The sequence below is a fragment of the Salvelinus sp. IW2-2015 genome, linkage group LG21, assembly GCF_002910315.2.
Source record: "Salvelinus sp. IW2-2015 linkage group LG21, ASM291031v2, whole genome shotgun sequence".
In the NCBI taxonomy this organism is placed as follows: Eukaryota; Metazoa; Chordata; class Actinopteri; order Salmoniformes; family Salmonidae; genus Salvelinus; species Salvelinus sp. IW2-2015.
The window spans coordinates 3,672,562-3,693,289 of NC_036861.1; the positions used below are offsets into that span (position 1 = coordinate 3,672,562).

Sequence of the window (20,728 nt, forward strand, 5' to 3'; positions counted from 1 at the left end):
CGACACCACTCCGTCCTATGCCAAAAGAGACTGCACCCCCTACCTTACCAAACCCGGGCTGTTCCTGCTACAAGCAGGGGTGGGTGTCGTGCCTGTTTTGTTCCTGTGAAGGTCGGCCAGAGGGCCCGGACGGACAGTGATATATTACCATTCAACCTTCTTTAAGCTGAGATGTTGTGTTTCTCTCTGACGTCTCTGCACGGCACCGCTGCCTCATTTCATGACTGGAATGACCATTGTATTCCTGTTGACACCATGTGAAGTTAGTTACACACGTAACCTGACCAGTGGGTCACAGGGCCCTGGTTTCATGGAGTAGTTGGAGAGATGGATGGGAATACTGGGTGGGTGGATGATGGAGTGGGTGGATTGAGTGGGAGTGAGTGGGACGGATTGAGTGGGTGAATGGATGACTGGGCGGTGGAATGAGACGAGTTCATCCTATGTAGTGGATGGATGGACATGCCTGGGTTTTTCCAGGGAGATGTAGGAGAGTGCATGGTGCAGGGTTTCATGGAGTGTAGGAGAGGAATGGATGAACCAGGCTTTCCATGGGAGTTAGCGAGAGTGATGGATGCTGGTGTATACATAGAAGCTAGGAGAGTGCTGGATGCCCGGGTTACATGGAGTGTAGGAGAGTGATGGGATAGCCCGGGTTCATGGAGTGTAGGAGAGATGGATGGATGCCTGGGTGTCTTCATGAGGTGTAGGAGAGTGATGGATGCCTGGTGTTCCATGGAGCTGTAGGATGAGTGATGCATGCCGGGTTGCACATTGGAGATATGAGAGAAGTGATGAAGCCCGGGTTACATGGAGTGGTAGGGAGTGATGATGCCCGGGTTGCCTTGGGGAGTAGGGTGGCAGAGAGCGGAGAGGTACCGGAGTGGATAGAGCGAGGGAGTGGATGAGAGCGGAGGGTGTGATGTTAGAGCCGGCAGCGGGTGGATGTAGAGGGGAGGGTGATGTCACGACGCGGAAGGGGTGATGTAGAGCGCAGGTGAGATGTAGACGGAGGGGTGATCTTAGAGGGAAGGGGATGGATTGTAGAGCAGAGGAGAGAGGGAGGAAGCAGCCTTGGGGTAGACAGACATTGAGTTAGCTGTTCAACATCAATGTCCTTCGGGGCAATTAAAACATCCTATTTCTATATTGCTTGGGGGGGGGAAACGGAATTCAAAATGATCTCATGATATATCTTTAAGAATTACCCCGAAGGACATTGATGTTGAGCAACTGACCCGACGTTAGCACATCTCATTTCCAAACCTCCTACGGTACATTACAAGTACGTTGTCGACACAAACACCGGTCCTAAAAACACTCCTTGATATTCCTGTGTGAGTTCACCTGAAATTGCCCTCAATATCCAGCGACCCCCATTCTGACATTGCAATTCATGCTAATTGCTATTGGCTCCAGAACTACTTCTTGTCCAGGGCCACGTTCTGAGTGTTGTTTAGGTCCTCCAGTGGAAAAGTGTGTGGGCGTGATTGGATTGTAATGCAGTATTGTGAGTGAGTGGGGATGATGGTGCATGCCGATAGCATTCTTAGAGGACCTCCCCTAATTGGCCCAGAGTGGAGGTTGGTCACCCTGTACTCCCAGTAAGKGCCCTAATGATTGGCTGAGACTGCAGTTACCTACCCAGAGGAGCCAGACTGATTAGAGAGATAGGGGGGATGAAAAGAGAGCAAGCACTTCAATGACTGATACCCCACTCGGGCCCGAAATGACCCGCCAAGCACACCATTATTCTCTGTCTGTCTCTCTCTCTGTCTCTCTCCCCTCTCTCTCTCTGCCATTTGGGATGCAGCCACTGCCTTCCGACTGGAACGGATCGATGATACGCTGAATAGGCGACACACGACCCCTGGTGACCGGATCAACACTCTTTACAATATCCCTGGTCTGTTAGCGCTACCGCTAACCGCATCTGCCTCAGGTTGGCACAGAGGTTAGCGCCCAATGCTAGCCTCGCCAAGCCTCGCCGTTGCCATAGATCGAGGGTCTTTTAAGAAGGGCTCACGGTAYCCGGCTAGCCTCGGAGCTGACGACAGCAGCTGCCACCAACAGCCACACCGTTGACAGATGAGCTCAGTCGAGGGGAGAGTTAGTGGATGGATCGTGGTATTTATATATGGCTATCACGCCCGTGGTGAGGGATTCCACAGTTTACCTGACCGTCAATCAGCTAGCTGTAAAGGAGGGGTGAGGGGGGAAACCAAGGCCACTGGCCATTTAATGAGATATCATGACGAGAACATGGAGGGCTTGATGGAAATGTGTTTTGTTTTGGAAGTCTCAATGAATGGAAGCATCTGATTTATGCCGTTTTATTTTATACCCTCTAGTTTAGTTTTAAGTATTATTTCTCTCTTGTTGTGTGACCGTGTAGAGACCATTTTCAGTCTTTTAAGTTGACATGAACATTCTAGTAAGCTCCTCAAGTCATGAACTTCCTCATTCAGACATGTTGAATGTATCACTAATGAAACGTCCCAGACAAACCACCTCCTCACCCCAACCCACCCCCGCAGACTTGCTTAACTTGCTTATCATCTCAGCCCCCACCCGCCCTCCTTTTTGGGGGGGATGCCCTGCTGCAATGGGTAATTAACCAGCGCTGGTTGGCGATGGCGGCGCTAATTAAGCAGCGCTAAGAGAGGAAGTGCACGAGTGCTGCTAATTAGCGACTGGTTCCGACACTGTGGCGGTGGCGTCGGCGTTTGTTTTCATCTAGCTCCCCACTCGGCCCCGCCAGACGTTTGATCAGCTAATGCCCTCGACTCTATTTGATCTGCGATTCAATGCCAAAGATAGCCCCTCTCGTCAGTCGCCACACACACACACACACACACACTTACTTGATTAAGGTAGTCCATCAAAGCCGATGATGACTCCCGCTACTTCTCATGCAGCATCTGTCGTTCTGCCCCTGAACAAGGCAGTTAACCCACTGTTCCTAGGCCGTCATTGAAAATAAGAATTTGTTCTTACCTGACTTGCCTAGTTAAATAAAGATAAAATATATATATAAAATGCAGCAAACAAGAAACTACACACACACACACATTTCCCAGAATAATGCCCCTCATTCTAGCTGCAAATAAAGCTAGAGCGAAGAAGAGAGTTAAAAACATTGGTGGATGTGAGAATCAGAGTAACGGTACACTCTTAGAAAAAAGGGTTCTTAAAGGGTTCTTTGGCTGTTTCCATAGGAGAACCTGTTTTGGTTCCAGGTAAAAACCCTTTTTGGTTCCAGGTAGATCTTTTGGGTTCCATGTAGAATCCTCTGGGGTAAAGGTTCTACCTGGAACCAAAGATTGTCCTTCWKATGGTTTTCCTATGGGGACAGCCCAAGAACCCTTTTAGGTTACAGATAGCACCTTCTTTTCTAAGAGTGTATGGGAAGAGCCATGGCTCACACAGTATATAGTTGTGGAGATTGCCATCCCATATAGGATCAAACATATTGATGTTTTTCCTGTATTTCTCCCAGTGGTTTGTCCTTGCTTCCTGCATGGAAAAATAACCTGTTAAAAGAGCTAGTGCTTTCCCCAGAATGGTGTGTTAGATATTAATCTATTCATAGAATAAATGGGCTTATATCCTTGACAAGTGGTCCTTTAAAATACAGCTCAATTTACCCCTGCAGCCTAGTGACTAGTAGCTTGGTACGCCTAGTACAGTGCCATTTAATATTTTGGTAATCTTTTTGAGGGAGAGTGCTTCATACTCAACAGGTCGTATGACATAATAATCACGTTGTGCTCATAACAGCAACATTTTACATGCTTGAATCACGTTTCTGTTGCTCGTAAAGTAACAGAATGAATTATTGACATATTGAAATCACGTTTTTCTGTGTATTAATAAATAAGAAATAAGCCGTACTGTAGACGTAGACTACTCTGTTAGGTCTGCTACTGCACACACAGACGTGTCTTCACTGCCCAGAGATGAACAGAGTGGAGAAGGAAAGCTTAGACTAGAACTGTAGGTCTGCTACTGCACAACAGGACTTTTCTTTCAACTGCACAGAGATGAACAGATGGAGAAGGAAAAGCAATGGTAGACTAGAACTGTAGGTCTGCTACTGCACAACAGACGTGTCTTCACGCACAAGATGAACAGAGTGGAGAAGGAAAAGCTGTAGACTAAACTGTACTGCTACTCTCGACACAACAGACGTGTCTCACTGCACAGAGATGAACACAATGGAGAAGGAAAAGCTGTAGACTAGAACTGTAGGTCTGCTACACGCGCAACACGAGTCCTCACTGCACAGAGATGAACAGAGTGGAGAAGGAAAAGCTGTAGGCTAGAACTGTAAGGTCTGCTACTGGGCAACAGAGTGGTCTTCACTGCACAGAGATGAACAGAGTGAGAAGAAAAAGCTGTAGACTAGAACTGTAGTCGTACTGCCGCAACAGACCGCGTGTCTTCACTGCACAAGGATGAATCAAGTGAGAGGAAAAGCTGTAAGCTGAACGAGTCTGCTACTGACCATACGTCCGTACCTGCCACAGAGAATAACAAGAGTGAAGAAAGGAAAAGCTGTAGGTCTGCTACTGCACAACAGACGTTCTTCACTGCACAAAGAATACAGATGGAGAAGAAAAGCTGTAAACTAGAAACTTAGGTCTGCTACTGCGCCAACAGACGTTTTCATCACTACACGAGATGAACAGAGTGGAGAAGGAAAAGCTGTAACATAGAACTGTAGTCTGCTACTGCGCAACAAACGTGTCCACTGCACAGAGATGAACAGAGTGAGAAGGAAACTGTAACTAGAACATAGTCTGCTACCTGCACCACAACAGCTGTCTTCACTGCACACGAGATGAACAGAGTGAGAAAGAAAAGCTGTAGCTAAACTTAGAGTCTGCTACTGCGACAACAGACGTGTCTTCACTGCACAGAGATGAACAGAGTGGAGAAGGAAAAAGCTGTAGCTGCTACTGCACAACAGACTGTGCTTCACGCAAAGATGAACAGAGTGGAGAAGGAAAAGCTGTAGACTAAACTTCAGTCTGCTACTGCGCCAACAGACGTGCTTCACTGCAACGAGATGAAACAGAGTGAGAAGGAAAAGCTGTAGACTAGAACTGTAGGTCTGCTACTGCAACAGACGTGTTCTCACTGCACAAGATGAACAGAGTGGAGAAGGAAAACTGTAGACTAGAACTGTAGGTCTGCTCTGCGCAACAGACGTGTCTTCACTGCACAGAGATGAACAGAGTGGAAAGAAAAACGTACTAACTGTAGGTCTGCTACTGCACAACAGACGTCTTCACTGCACAGAGATGAACAGAGTGGAGAAGGAAAAGCTGTAGGTCTGCTTACTGCACAACAGACGTGTCTTCACTGCACAGAGATGAACAGAGTGAGAAGGAAAAGCTGTAGACTAGAACTGTGTCTTGCTACTGCACAACAGACGTGTCTTCACTGCACAGAGATGAACAGAGTGGAGAAAGGAAAGCTGTAGACTAGAACTGTAGGTCTGCTACTGCGCAACAGACGTGTCTTCACTGCACAGAAATGAACAAGATTAGGAGAAGAAGCTGATGACTAAACGAACTTAGGTCTGCTACTGGCACACAGACGTGTCTTCACTGCACAGAATGAACAAGTTGAGAAGGAAAAGCCTTAGACTAGAACTGTATCTGCTACTGCACAACAGACGTGTCTTCACTGCACAGAATAACAATGGAGAAAGAAAAGCTGTAGCTAGAACTGTATCTGCTACTGCCACAACAGACGTGTCTTCACGCACAAGAGATGAACAGAGTTAGAAGAAAAGCTGTAGGCTAGAACGTAGTCTCTACCGCACAACAGACGTTCTTCACTGCACCAGAGATGAAAAACAGGATGACGAAGGCAAAAGCTCTAGGCGCCAAACTGTAGGTCTGCTACTGCACAACAGACGTGTCTTCACTGCACAGAGATGAACAGAGTGGAGAAGGAAATAGACAAAACCATGTTGTTTTGTATAAGAGCTTAAAAGCCCTTCTGATGTCATCAGATGTTTTTCCACTGTTGATTGCCTGCATTTTAAATCGGTTTGCCTCCTGGGTCTTTGGCATATTCAGTATGAGTAAGTCATTTTTATCAATGCGTCACCATTATTATCTGGAGGTTGTGTTTGCGTGTACTTTCATTTCCCCTAAAAGAACTTCCAATCAAAGTTTTTATCCTCACGATTACTCACATTTTCGCATCTTATTATTTCCCTATATTCAATTGTCTGGGGATTGGCCCTCTACCGTTAAAGCTGCAGAGACTCCGCGAAATGACGTTGCCACGAGCAGCACCGTCGATATTGCGGCTGAGCGAGGTGCAAGACTTCGCTCTCACGCAGTCACACCCAGCAGCTGCGGATTTGCACAGGTTCGCTTCACGTTGTCACGGTGTGGTAGCAACGGGACCGAAACAGCGGTGAAGTTTAGCTTCAACGCTCCTAGTTGTTGACACACTACCGCTGTTTACTTTGTACGTCTACGTCATATTGCTGAGTCTACCTTTAAGTAGTCTTTGATTGTCTATATAAGCCATGGCATTTTTACATTCTTTTATAGCTGCCCTGGTCCCCCTATTTGATTTGTTCCATAMTAGCTACAGTAACTTCAGAATGTATTCACACCCCGTGACTTATTCCACATTGTGTTGTGTTACAGCCTGAATACAAAATGGATGAAATAGATGTTTTCCTCTCACCCATCTATTATTATTATTTATTACAAAAGAAATACAAAAATGTATAATTTACATAAGTATTCACACCCCCTGTTTTTGCATTTTTACTGTTTTTGCATGCTTTGGAATATGTTTATTCTGTACACTCCTTCTGTACTGTTCCTTCTTTTCACTCTGTCATTTGGGTTAGCATTGTGGAGTAACTAGCTAAACTGAGGATGGGACCAACAACATTGTTCTCCTATCACAGCCGTTAAACACTGACCAGTTTTCTTCCTATCCYGGAACGGAGTTAGGAAGGACGCCTGTGTCTTTGTTGTGTGGGTGTYTTGATACACCATCCAAAGTGTAATTAATAGCTTTACCGTGCTCAAAGGGATATTTTTAACCAATCTACCAATAGGTGCCCTTCTTTGCGAGGCATTGGGAAAACCTCCCTGTTTTTGTGTGTTGTTGAATCTGTGTTTGAAATTCACTGCTCGACTGAGGGACCTTACAATTATCTGTATGTGTGGGATACAGAGATGAGGTAGTCAATTAAAAAAGAATGTTAAACAATATTATTGCYCACAGAGTGAGTTCATGCACTTTATGTGACTTGTTAGTAAATGTTTACTCCTGAGCTTATTTAGGCTTGCCATAACAAAGGTATTGAATACTTATTGACTTAAAATTCTGAAAAACAGAATTCCACATTGACATTATGGGTTATTCTGTGTAGGCCGGTGACGCAGAATCTCAATTTAATCCATTTGAATCCCACCTTGTAACACAACAAAATGCGGAAAAAGTCAAGGGGTGTGAGTACTTTCTGTATACAGTATATCAGAACGTTGATTAGCTGAATCTGGTGTGTTTATAATGTTAGGGCTGGTCCAGAAGCCTGCAGACCCAGTAATTCCCCAGGAGGAGCGTAGGCGTAATGGGTTAAATCCAATTCGGAAACAGGTCAGATTTGATGATCCCAGCTCACTGTGTCCCATTACTAGCTGATGTAATGCTGTCACCTCCGTGCTCCCCACACACACACACACACACAACTTAATTGCCTGGTTGGTATGAGTCCCACACACACTCCGCTCCAGTCCCGCCTCTCTCATTAACTTGGAGAGGACCACCATGTTCAAGAGTAAAACGGGGCAGCGATTCGCTAAAAAGAGGCATGCAAATAGATTTTAAGATGATTTTTTTTCATGAATGTGTTTCCCATTGTGCTATATCATCTCAAGCGTAGCCATCGGTTGCAGCCATAGATCGTTTCTGCTGTCAATCTCAATTAAGAACCAATTTGCCCAGCCAAGAAAAMGATCCATTCTGACGTTACTCCATCCAGCTGTAATGATGTTTTCCCTGTACAAACCAGTCAATCATCTCCTATAACCCTGTAACCTGATACCCCCAGAATGCTACGCTAACTGCTACGCTAATGCAGGGTTTCCCAAACTCGGCCCTGGGGCCCGCGCTGAGTGCACGTTTTGGTTTTAGCCCTAGCGCTACACAGCTGATTCAAATCATCCAAGCTTGATRAGCTGTGTAGTGCTAGGGCAAAAACCAAAACGTGSCCCCAGGGCCGAGTTTGGGAAACCCTGAGCTAACATAGCACAAGTACTGACCTGAATGGCCAAGGCGAAAGACCCAATTAGATCCTAATGAGAGACAGGCCACAGAGTTGGGACAGCCCCACTGTCCACATTCCCCACTGTCCTCTGGTCAGACATACTKATTTAGAGGTAATACGGCCAAAGGCTGGGACGTCGTGTGTCTCCCCAGTGACCATTTATGTAGTGCCTTGCATATCTGTCACAGGGGACTGTTAACACGCACCTGAATGACAAAAAGCTTGCTAATATATAGTCATATTAAAAGCTCGCTGATTTATATCCACAATCAGGATTTCACCGTCTCTCTTTATAAGGTTACTCTAGGCATCCTGTGAAGTGAAATCCTAACCCAGTCTGCAAGCGTTTTCTTTACCCATGCTAACTGACGTGACCAGAGATAAAAACAAGAGAACAAGTCCTCTGCAGCGGAACTCTCCTCCCCTCCTCTCATTCATTCCTTGGAAGGAGAGAACAAGGCAAAAGATGGAAAACAAGCGGATAATCCTTCAGGATCAGATGTGTGTGGGTGGACATGAGTAACTGCAGCTGGCGCGACAACTCTTTCTATCTCTCTCTCTCTCTCGTTTGTCTGTGTCTCTGTCTTGCTGTGTATCTATTTCTCTCTCTCTCTCCTTTCCTCCCCCTCTCTTTTTAACCGACCCGGTCTGCTTCGTCAAACACACAGTGGGGACAGCTAATTAAGGGGTGTTTGCCGTGTGTGTGTGTGTGTGTGAGTGAGGAGCAGGAGACGACAATGCAATTAAAATACAAACACTCACTCACACTTTTATTCCAGGGCTTTAATGTAGCATCCAACACAACGCGGGGATGGAGTGGGATGAAGGTGGGAAATTGAAGCGATTTTGAAGGGGGGTGTGTGCGCCAAGGTGCCAAGTTAATTCCAACTGTAATGTGAGACAGCTGGAGAGGTGAGACGATAAACCGATAATGATCGACACCGACCATACCGATCACTTATCGCAGGCATTTTGCTGATATCGTTCATTGCGATAAGTAGCCTGTACTAGAGAAATGTGAAGTTTGAAACGTAGCTATTATGGGGGATTGTTAACATCTCTAGGGTATGTGGGACGGTAGCGTCTCACCTCGTCAACAGCCAGTGAAACTGCAGGGCGCCAAATTCAAAACAACAGAAATCCCATAATTTAAATTCCTCAAACATACATGTATTTTACACATGTAAAAATCCAGCCACAGTGTCCAATTTAAAAAAAAAATAATAATAATATAAAAAAAAATAATAATAATAACTTTACGACAAAAGCAAACCAAACGATTATGTTAGGTCAGAGCCAAGTCACAGAAAAACACAGCCATTTTTCCAGCCAAAGAGGAGTCACAAAAAGCAGAAATATAGATCAAATTAATCACTAACCTTTGATGATCTTCATCAGATGACACTCATAGGACGTCATGTTACACAATACATGTATGTTTTGTTCGTTAAAGTTCATACAGTATTTATATCCAAAAATCTGAGTTTACATTTGGCGCGTTATGTTCAGTAGTTCCAAAACATTCAGTGATTTTGCAGAGATCCACATCAATTTACAGAAATAGTCATCATAAATGTTGATGAAAATACAAGTGTTATACATGGAATTTTAGATCCACTTCTCTTTAATGCAACCGCTGTGTCAGATTTCAATTTTTTTTTACGGGAAAAGCAAACCATGCAATAATCTGAGTACGGCGCTCAGACGACAAATCAACCCAAAGACATATTCGCCATGTTGGAGTCAACAGAAGTCAGAAATAGCATTATAAATATTCACTTACCTTTGATCTTCATCAGAATGCACTCCCAGGAATCCCAGTTCCACAATAAATGTTTGTTTTGTTCGATAATGTCCATCATTTATGTCCAAATTCCTCCTTGTTGTTAGCGCGTTCAGTACACAATCTAAACTCACGACGCGCAGGCAGGTCCAGGCAAAAGTTCAGACGAAAAGTCATATTACAGTCCGTAGAAACATGTCAAACTAAGTATAGAATCAATCTTTAGGATGTTTTTAACATAAATCTTCAATAATGTTCCAACCGGAGAATTCCTTTGTCTCCAGAAATGCGATGGAACAGAGCTCGCTCTCACGTGAACACGCATGGTCAGCGCATGTTCAGCTCATGGCAGACCTTACTCAATCCCTTCTCATTCGGCCCCACTTCACAGTAGAAGCATCAAACGAGGTTTTAAAGACTGTTGACATCTAGTGGAAGCCTTAGGAAGTGCAACATGACACAATTTCCACTGTATCTTGGATAAGCAAAGAGTTGAAAAACTAAAAACCTCAGATTTCCCACTTCCTGGTTGGATTTTTTCTCAGGTTTTTGCCTGCCATATGAGTTCTGTTATACTCAGACATCATTCAAACAGTTTTAGAAACTTCAGGGTGTTTTCTATCCAAATCTACTAATAATATGCATATCCTAGCATCTGGGCCTGAGTAGCAGGTAGTTTACTCTGGGCACMCTTTTCATCCGGACGTGAAAATACTGCCCCCTACCCCAAAGAAGTTAATAGGACAATTGATGGCTACTACCATCAAGCTAGTAATAGTAGTATAAATGATCATTTTTTTTAAACTGTGGTGCACATTAATGTTATAAACGTATCTTTCTATTTATCGTTAGCTCATCAATTCAGGCAATTTTATCGCGATATGAAATATTTTTCAATATCGCCCAGCTCTATTGGAGAGTGTCCAAGAGTCCTCAGGCCGGACTCAGTGTCACTGTGACACAAGGCTAAATTACAGAGTGAATCACATCGTACTTCCCCGCTTAGCTCTCGATCACCTCTCAACAATACATATCGCATCGTTCCCTTTCTCTCCCTCTTCTTTCATCAAGTGTGTTCCTTTTTGGCAGGCAGTGTACGATTGTGTCTCAAGGAACTGAGGAGATATTTTTGGCTGCTTTTCCCCGGGCTTCCTTCAGCCGGAGCATACATTTATCCCCACTTTCCTGGAAAAGAGAGCAGCGCTCCGGTCTCCAGTTTTATAAACAGCCAGGTGTTCACATCAAACGGAATTCATTGCAGAGGGGTAGTCTGGATGGGGTTCTCAATGCAAATCCACTTAAAATTGGATTGGACTCTAAAAGAGGCTTATGGCTGAAATGGAGAAAACATTGGGAAAGTAGTATGCCACTTGACTAACTGGCAGCCTTCCAATTTTCAGGCGAAAGGATGACTTTGCTGTTTCACACACTGTTGAATGCATGGCCAATATGAATGAATCCATGCAGTTTGAGTACTGAGGCGTAGTCCTAGACATGGCATATTGACAATTCAATTCAGTTGACGCTTCGGCTGTGAGTAAGTGACACACAGTTGGCATTATTCTCCAATTGAGTATGGATTATGAGTATCAGATCAGTGCGCCGTTTTTCATCAAATTAGTAACACGTGTACACACAAATGCAACTTTCAATGCACTCCCTTCCATGATGCTGTCATGCTATTTACGTCAGGCCTCCAACCACGTCACATGTCAACTAGACCTCCGTTTGCTATTCTATTGCAATGCCGTGATCCACTATTCCTGTGGCACCTGACATCCTCTATCCAGCACAGGCTACAGAAAGAGAACTCCCTACTGTATTTACATTTGGGCTTTGCTTCTCTCATCTATAAAACAGTAAAACAGTGCACTATTGGGGGYAAAAAGTAACGACCTCCGAGCAAGAAACTGAGTTCATAAATGTGACAGGCAAGCCAATGGGATTAGTTTGTTGCGTTGAAACAAATGGCTGCGTCATTGACACAACTGACCGCAACATGTAAACGTGAATGTTGTCACCGTAGAGATCCTGTTAAATGACTTGGTACTCTAATTCCTAATTCTATGGTTGTAACATTGGGCTTCAGAGTTTATAGGCGTGCATTACACTCTTGCATTTCATAGTTTAACAGCGAAGTAAGCTGTAAATTAGACCTCGCCCTTTATAGGGTGATATACAGTGCATTTGGAAAGTATTCAAGCCCCTTGACTTTTTCCAAATGTTGTTATGTTACAGCCTTATTCTATAATTGATTAAATTATATGTTTTCCGATACACAATACCCCATAATGACAAAGTGAAAACGGGTTTTTAGAAATGTATAAACAGAAATACTTTAAAATTAAAATAAGTATTCAGACCTTTTGCTTTGAGACTTGAAATTGAGCTCAGGTGCATCCTGTTTCCATTGATCATCCTTGAGATGTTTCGACAACTTGATTGGAGTCCACCTGTGGTAAATTCAATTGATTAGACATGATTTTGAAAGGCACACGCCTGTCTATATAAGGTCCCACAGTTGACAGTGCATGTCAGAGCAAAAACCAAGCCATGAGGTCGAAGAAATTATCCTTAGAGCTCCGAGACAGGATTGTGTCGAGGCACAGATCTCGAGAAGGGCCTTGGTCAAGGAGGTGACCAAGAACCCAATGGTCACTCGTGCAGAGCTCCAGAGTTCCTCTGTGGAGATGGAAGAATCTTCCAGAAAGACAACCATCTCTGCAGCACTCCACCAATCAGGCCTTTATGGTAAAACCCTATTTTTGCTTTGTCAAAAAGATTGATAAGGGGGGYAAAAAACATTTAATCCATTTTAAAATAAGGCTGTAACATAACAGAATGTGGAAAAGGTCAAGGGGTCAGAATACTTTCCGAATGCACTGTAGATCACTTTCAAACCACATACTGAGGAGACCATTCCCYTTTTAGGGTAAGGGCTACCATGGATTACTACAACATGCTGTAGGTAGGGCTGTTGCGGTGACCTTTATTACCACCACACCGGCAGTCATGACCACAGTCAAATTCCACGTGACCATTGAGTCACGGTAATCTCCTGTTATGCACACTGGACATGCTMTGGCAGTACCCAACTTGCTAATGACCATCGGGTCCTAATGGCCTGTTACTCAGGGCTCTAACCACTCTGACATCACTGCAAATGCAATGGAAAATCACATCAAACACTTATCATCAAAACAGAATCCTGTTTTTAAAACTCACCTCACTGTGATTGATCAATTTGAAGAAGGAAGTTCAACAGCAGGTTGAAACTGAGTGGAAAACATGGTCATTGTGGATGCTGTTTCAAAGCCTAACACAACAAAATGGACGGTTTTCTAAGGTGATGATTAATTCAAAACCTCCATTTGCATATTAGAGCTTATACATATGCATAGGCTTATGAGCCCAACCCCCCCCCCCAAAAAACTGAATTAAAACGATGATTGTGCCATTATACAATGCATAGCCTACTGCATATTATGCATGGAAGAAAAACATCAAACTAAACTTATTTAAGATGTCTTTGGTATTTCATTGGTCTAGCCTACAAAAGTAAACAAATTCGAGTAATCACCATTTAGTGTGGACTGTGTTATTATGCATACTGGTGGACTGGTTAGGTTATCTAATGCTACTCTCCAATATGTCTATCCACGAGTCTGGGAGAGAACGTATAGCCCGAGGCTCATTGATTGTCCAGGGCGATTTTGAATAGCCTTGTAATAGGGCATTTTAATAATTAATTGGGTGACACATTACCTTTTAGCTATACAGAATATCTCACCACCATTTGTTTCCATCTCCTCCTCTCTCTCCTTTATTAATTTCTCGAGTGTGCAGAGGGGCTGAAATATGTTTCGTTGCGAAACTATGTTACTACCGATGTTCCCGGACCGATTTCACTTGGTTTCCTGAATTAAGCACTGGGTAGCTGCAGGAAGAAGGTTGGCGAGCCCATGGCATACAGAGTTTGGGCGCAATGTCACCTGTCAGGCAGCGATAGCATGCTCATCAAACAGTGGTTGGTGCGTAGAGTGAAATGTGTTGTTATATATATTTCTCAGCTGCTCATATTAAGCACATGCTCCGCTATAAATCCGAAGTAGCCTACCCATCATTATTGACAAATGGACCGGCGGGAAAGCGCTCAGCCTCCATTCGCTATTCGAGTGCATACAGATGCCATGTCTTTTTTTCCCCTGCTCCTGTTCCTGCCCATTTGATAATGGGCCATTCTAAATCAAAACTCATTTGACATATTAGTAAAGACCAGATTAAATTGAGAATAGTTTGATGGGTGAAAATACGATCACTTGATGAGAGTACAGCGTGTGCTGCCTGAGGCACGGAACAGAGTGCAAGCTTTTTTTGCGACTTTCTCAAATCATCAACAGCCTATAGTTGCACCATGGAGCCCATATACAGTGGCGGTTCTAGACCATTTCAACTGGGGGGGCAAGCTGGGGCCAGTTGAACTGTTAGAGGGGCCAGTTACATTAGACGTTATTGTTGTCCTACCGTTTTCTTCACTGCATTGCAGGCATTAGCAGGCAAAAGACCATGTTCATTATCATCATCGTTGCCACTGTATAATAATGGATGTAAAAAAAGAACTATAGCAAAAATTAGTTATGTTATTATTATTATTATGTTGTAATTATTTCATACTCCACATTTAGGGGGGCCACAAGGGGGTCCAAAATTGTTGTCACGGGGGCACTGCCCATANAAAAAACATTTAATCCATTTTAAAATAAGGCTGTAACATAACAGAATGTGGAAAAGGTCAAGGGGTCAGAATACTTTCCGAATGCACTGTAGATCACTTTCAAACCACATACTGAGGAGACCATTCCCATTTTAGGGTAAGGGCTACCATGGATTACTACAACATGCTGTAGGTAGGGCTGTTGCGGTGACCTTTATTACCACCACACCGGCAGTCATGACCACAGTCAAATTCCACGTGACCATTGAGTCACGGTAATCTCCTGTTATGCACACTGGACATGCTTTGGCAGTACCCAACTTGCTAACGACCATCGGGTCCTAATGGCCTGTTACTCAGGGCTCTAACCACTCTGACATCACTGCAAATGCAATGGAAAATCACATCAAACACTTATCATCAAAACAGAATCCTGTTTTTAAAACTCACCTCACTGTGATTGATCAATTTGAAGAAGGAAGTTCAACAGCAGGTTGAAACTGAGTGGAAAACATGGTCATTGTGGATGCTGTTTCAAAGCCTAACACAACAAAATGGACGGTTTTCTAAGGTGATGATTAATTCAAAACCTCCATTTGCATATTAGAGCTTATACATATGCATAGGCTTATGAGCCCAACCCCCCCCCCCAAAAAACTGAATTAAAACGATGATTGTGCCATTATACAATGCATAGCCTACTGCATATTATGCATGGAAGAAAAACATCAAACTAAACTTATTTAAGATGTCTTTGGTATTTCATTGGTCTAGCCTACAAAAGTAAACAAATTCGAGTAATCACCATTTAGTGTGGACTGTGTTATTATGCATACTGGTGGACTGGTTAGGTTATCTAATGCTACTCTCCAATATGTCTATCCACGAGTCTGGGAGAGAACGTATAGCCCGAGGCTCATTGATTGTCCAGGGCGATTTTGAATAGCCTTGTAATAGGGCATTTTAATAATTAATTGGGTGACACATTACCTTTTAGCTATACAGAATATCTCACCACCATTTGTTTCCATCTCCTCCTCTCTCTCCTTTATTAATTTCTCGAGTGTGCAGAGGGGCTGAAATATGTTTCGTTGCGAAACTATGTTACTACCGATGTTCCCGGACCGATTTCACTTGGTTTCCTGAATTAAGCACTGGGTAGCTGCAGGAAGAAGGTTGGCGAGCCCATGGCATACAGAGTTTGGGCGCAATGTCACCTGTCAGGCAGCGATAGCATGCTCATCAAACAGTGGTTGGTGCGTAGAGTGAAATGTGTTGTTATATATATTTCTCAGCTGCTCATATTAAGCACATGCTCCGCTATAAATCCGAAGTAGCCTACCCATCATTATTGACAAATGGACCGGCGGGAAAGCGCTCAGCCTCCATTCGCTATTCGAGTGCATACAGATGCCATGTCTTTTTTTCCCCTGCTCCTGTTCCTGCCCATTTGATAATGGGCCATTCTAAATCAAAACTCATTTGACATATTAGTAAAGACCAGATTAAATTGAGAATAGTTTGATGGGTGAAAATACGATCACTTGATGAGAGTACAGCGTGTGCTGCCTGAGGCACGGAACAGAGTGCAAGCTTTTTTTGCGACTTTCTCAAATCATCAACAGCCTATAGTTGCACCATGGAGCCCATATACAGTGGCGGTTCTAGACCATTTCAACTGGGGGGGCAAGCTGGGGCCAGTTGAACTGTTAGAGGGGCCAGTTACATTAGACGTTATTGTTGTCCTACCGTTTTCTTCACTGCATTGCAGGCATTAGCAGGCAAAAGACCATGTTCATTATCATCATCGTTGCCACTGTATAATAATGGATGTAAAAAAAGAACTATAGCAAAAATTAGTTATGTTATTATTATTATTATGTTGTAATTATTTCATACTCCACATTTAGGGGGGCCACAAGGGGGTCCAAAATTGTTGTCACGGGGGCACTGCCCATATATGCTTTGATTTCTAAGACATTCTAAGGTTTGTATCATTCACAACTAAAGTTGCCAAATAACTCTAAATCTAGCACATAGGACCTTTTTCCAAATGATCAATGTTATGCTCATCACACTTCATATGTGCGCTCGTTCCGGAATGGGAAAAATATCCTTTCTATTTTATTCAGCTAAGTTGAATTATATTCTTCTGACTATTAAAATCATATAATATAAAATAATGCCATGGGACTTATTAGCAAATCTTGTCAGCTAAACGATCAAGCCTACAGCCTATGGCATGGTGCATAGCCAGGTAACATACAGTAGGTCAACTCATGTTCTGTTCTCCTGAAATACCTGTTCTTCATATCATAATGTTTCTTTAGACCTGAATAAAATAAATKATGGATTTATTGTGATGGTGTATATTCAATTGATTTATTTAACTATTTTAAATGTAGATGTTCCAAATGTGTGCATAAGTGGCTTGTACGCGTGGAGGCCTGGAGATACTAAATGTGTTTATGTTAATTAACGGTCAATTACCGTGGGCCCGGCATTGGTTTGCGTGACAGTAACCGGCTGACACAGTTTCATGACCGCCACTGCACTAACTGTAGGCATGAAGTAGATCTTCTACATGCAGAGCCCCATCTCAAATCTTCTTCTTTACTATGTCACTATCTCATGATCTCTAATGCCGTTATTATCAACGTGTCTCCTTTGAACATCGTAATTGACTTTACGATATCTTTTCAACTCTTTTATTTARTTCAGTTATTTCATTTTTACAATGGGCTGCCAATAGATTTCATTTCCAGCGAAGCTCGGCATACTCTGTTCCGACCCGGTCTGTGTAAGACTAAAACTGTGTTATCTCGAACTTCCTGTTCTCCGTGGATATAAAAGTGAGTCCTTTATGATAATTGCCGTGATTTGACTATCCAAACTCCAGTACGAACAAGGATCTGATGAGGTGTTGCGTCTCGTAAAGCTCTACCGATGCCCCGATTCTAAATAGGGGCTGTTAACCCCGCTATGTAAATATATGGTCACTTTTTGAGATTTATAATACAAAACCAGACACCATAGTGAAGCTGTTCACACTCTACATGTCGTACTACTGCTCCAGGGAGTCTACCATGCTCTACCATACTGAACTATGATAGGCTGCAATACTGTTTGTAGGGGTGATGGATAAAGGGACACATTTTCTCTCCTTCTTTTGATCTCCTACACTTGCTTAGACCTTTTATCTTTTTTCACCATGCTCCATAAGGGCAACACTCTCCTATTTGATCTTGGACAAATTCTCCTATTTGATCTTGGACAAATCTTAGAGGTATATTACATTGGCATACAGTGCTCTTTGGCCTCAGTAATGCCCTGGTCTGGGATCAGTTTCACAGCACGACTATCCGGGTGTTGCAGATGGCTGCTGGAGGGCTGCATACTGACCTCAGAGCTACCCTTGATGATCCAGTGATAAGCAGGGCGAGATAATCATTTCAGAATATAATATGGTGTCAGAAGTCTACTGTTTTGATACACACATGGGTCATTGTAGAGGAAACAAGGAAAAGATGCCCAACGCTCTCGGTGTGTCTCAGTCAACCATGGCCTSCAAGTATAAAATATAGAAGGTCATTAAAATGACACTACTCATTTGAGCTCTGAGTTCTTCATATCCCATWATGACTCATGGTGTCATGTTATACCAATGACAGTAGTAACCAACCATTCACTAAGGATTGGGTATTTTCTCCTTTGGTATAGTAATGTAGTAGGATGAAGTTGCTTCTATACACTGCTCTAAGATCAGTGTTTGTTTTTCCCCCAATTGTTGAAGTTCCAGTTTGAAGAGTGCAAGCTGATCCTAGATCTGTGTCTAAGGCCAACTTCTACTCTGAGCACTCAGGGTACTGTGACATCCTTTTCTAATGATATWRAGCACCAGTCAAAAGTTTGGACACACCGACTCATTCYWGGGTTTTTCTMTATTTTTACTATTTTCTACATTGTAGAATAATAGTGAAGACATCAAKACTATGAAATAACACATATGGGCTCATGTAGTAACCCAAAAAGTGTTAAACAAATCAAAATATATTTTATATTGAGATTATCCAAAGTAGCCACCCTTTGCCTTGATTACAGCTTTGCAAACTCTTGTCAAGCCAGTGCTGAAGAACATGCTTTGTATAGACCGTACAAGTGTTTGAAGTTTTTCATTCAAACTAAATGACTAGCGCTGACTCATCTCATGTTATCTCATGTATCGACTCCAATTATTACTCTCATACCTTTTTTCAGATCCTGCCATGTCTGGRTCAGTTGWATAGCTTTTCCATCATTACTGTATCTGTGGAAAAAGGAACTTGAACTGTACAGACTGGAGTTAATAAAATAAAATAATTCCAACTCTACATTCATGTTTTGGGTACCTTTCTTTCTGTTGCAGTACCTCTGATCATACTGCGTATTGTACATGATTATACTTAACTAACCCCTCACCATGTCTCTTTGTCTTTGCAGGACCCCAGAACCAAGCACAAGTTTAAGATCCACACCTATGGCAGCCCCACCTTCTGCGACCACTGTGGCTCTCTCCTGTATGGTCTCATCCACCAGGGGATGAAGTGTGACAGTGAGTAATGTACCTCTCTGACCGCTTAGCCTGGGGATCACTATACACAACCTTAACATCAAGCTGACACGCGGTGCACCTGGCTATGGCCAATCTAACCAATAACGGAAGGCTGATGTTACACGCGTCGCTGTTGATACACCCACTGATGTCGTCTGGTTTGCTTGGTTAGCTAGCTAGCAAGCTACACTGAACAAAAATGTAGAGTGTTGGTCCCATATTTCATGAGCTGAAATAAATGAGCTGAAATCTTCTCACAAACAGTTAGTGCTAGCTCGCTAACTGCTCTTCCCATTAACAGACAGACAGATAGGAATGCCGATTGGGYCCCGTCTAAAGTGGACAGAATGCTAAATGCACTGGCAGCCAAACAGAATGTGGAGCGCTCTCCTTATACTGAAATGTGTTATAGTGGGCTATGATGGAGCCAGGAAAGCTGTGATGAAGCTGGACCTCGCTGGGGAAAGTAGTATCTTGATTTGAAGAGGTTTATGTTGGCTAGGTGTTAGTAACACCTGGGGAGTCATTTCATAACAGCTAATGTTATCATTCTTTGGCAGTGTTATGATTGTCATTATGCAAAAATGCTCCAAAACAAACCTTTTAACATTAGCAAATTATGACATTTCTATCACACATTTACTTACGTAACTCATGTAAATTATTGAGGTACAGATGTAAATTATTGAGGTACAGATGCAGCTATCTGGTCTAAAAGTTACCTGCCTCATTCCTATGATAGGAATGTAATGCATTTTCCCAGGCAGACAAAGACAGCTTCGCCAGCGTGTTTGAATTGCCCTGCTTATTGGTTCCCTGTAAAGCACCAGCTTGGCTGTTTGGCAGCACAATGCCTAACATACGACTGGATTCCCTTAGCATTCCCTAGGCTAGCATGATATCCATCACATTACACCACAGCTCTTTTGTTGCTTCACCTTTTCTAAATGAGCCTGTCAGTCAGACACAACATCAGTTCTATCATTGCCAATCGCCACTTTGAGGAGCCTTCAAGTCACTCTGACAGCTTCCACACAACTTTATAATAATAATAATATATTATATACTTACTGCTGATGGGYTGTCAAAGTAATGCGAGCAGTGCAAACTTTACTGAACAAAAATGTAAACTCAACATGTAAAGTGTTGGTCCCATGTTTCATGAGCTGAAATAAAAGATCCCAGAAATGTTCCAAATGCACAAAAAGCTTACTTCTCTAAAATGTTGGGCTCAAATTTCATCCCAGTTAGTGAGCATTTCTCCTTTGCCAAGATATTCCATCCACCTGACAGGTGTGGCATATCAAGAAGCTGATTAAACAGCAT

General features: G+C 43.1%; 1 protein-coding gene across 1 annotated transcript in view; it reads left to right on the top strand.

Annotated features, from left to right (window-relative positions):
* LOC111982249 (protein kinase C alpha type) overlaps positions 1-20,728 on the top strand; it is a 222,442-nt gene that overhangs the window by 111,594 nt on the left and 90,120 nt on the right. Inside the window, exon 4 of the mRNA XM_024013793.2 lies at positions 19,291-19,402. Within this exon, the coding sequence (XP_023869561.1) occupies positions 19,291-19,402 (112 nt within the window). The remainder of the gene's footprint in view (positions 1-19,290; positions 19,403-20,728) is intronic.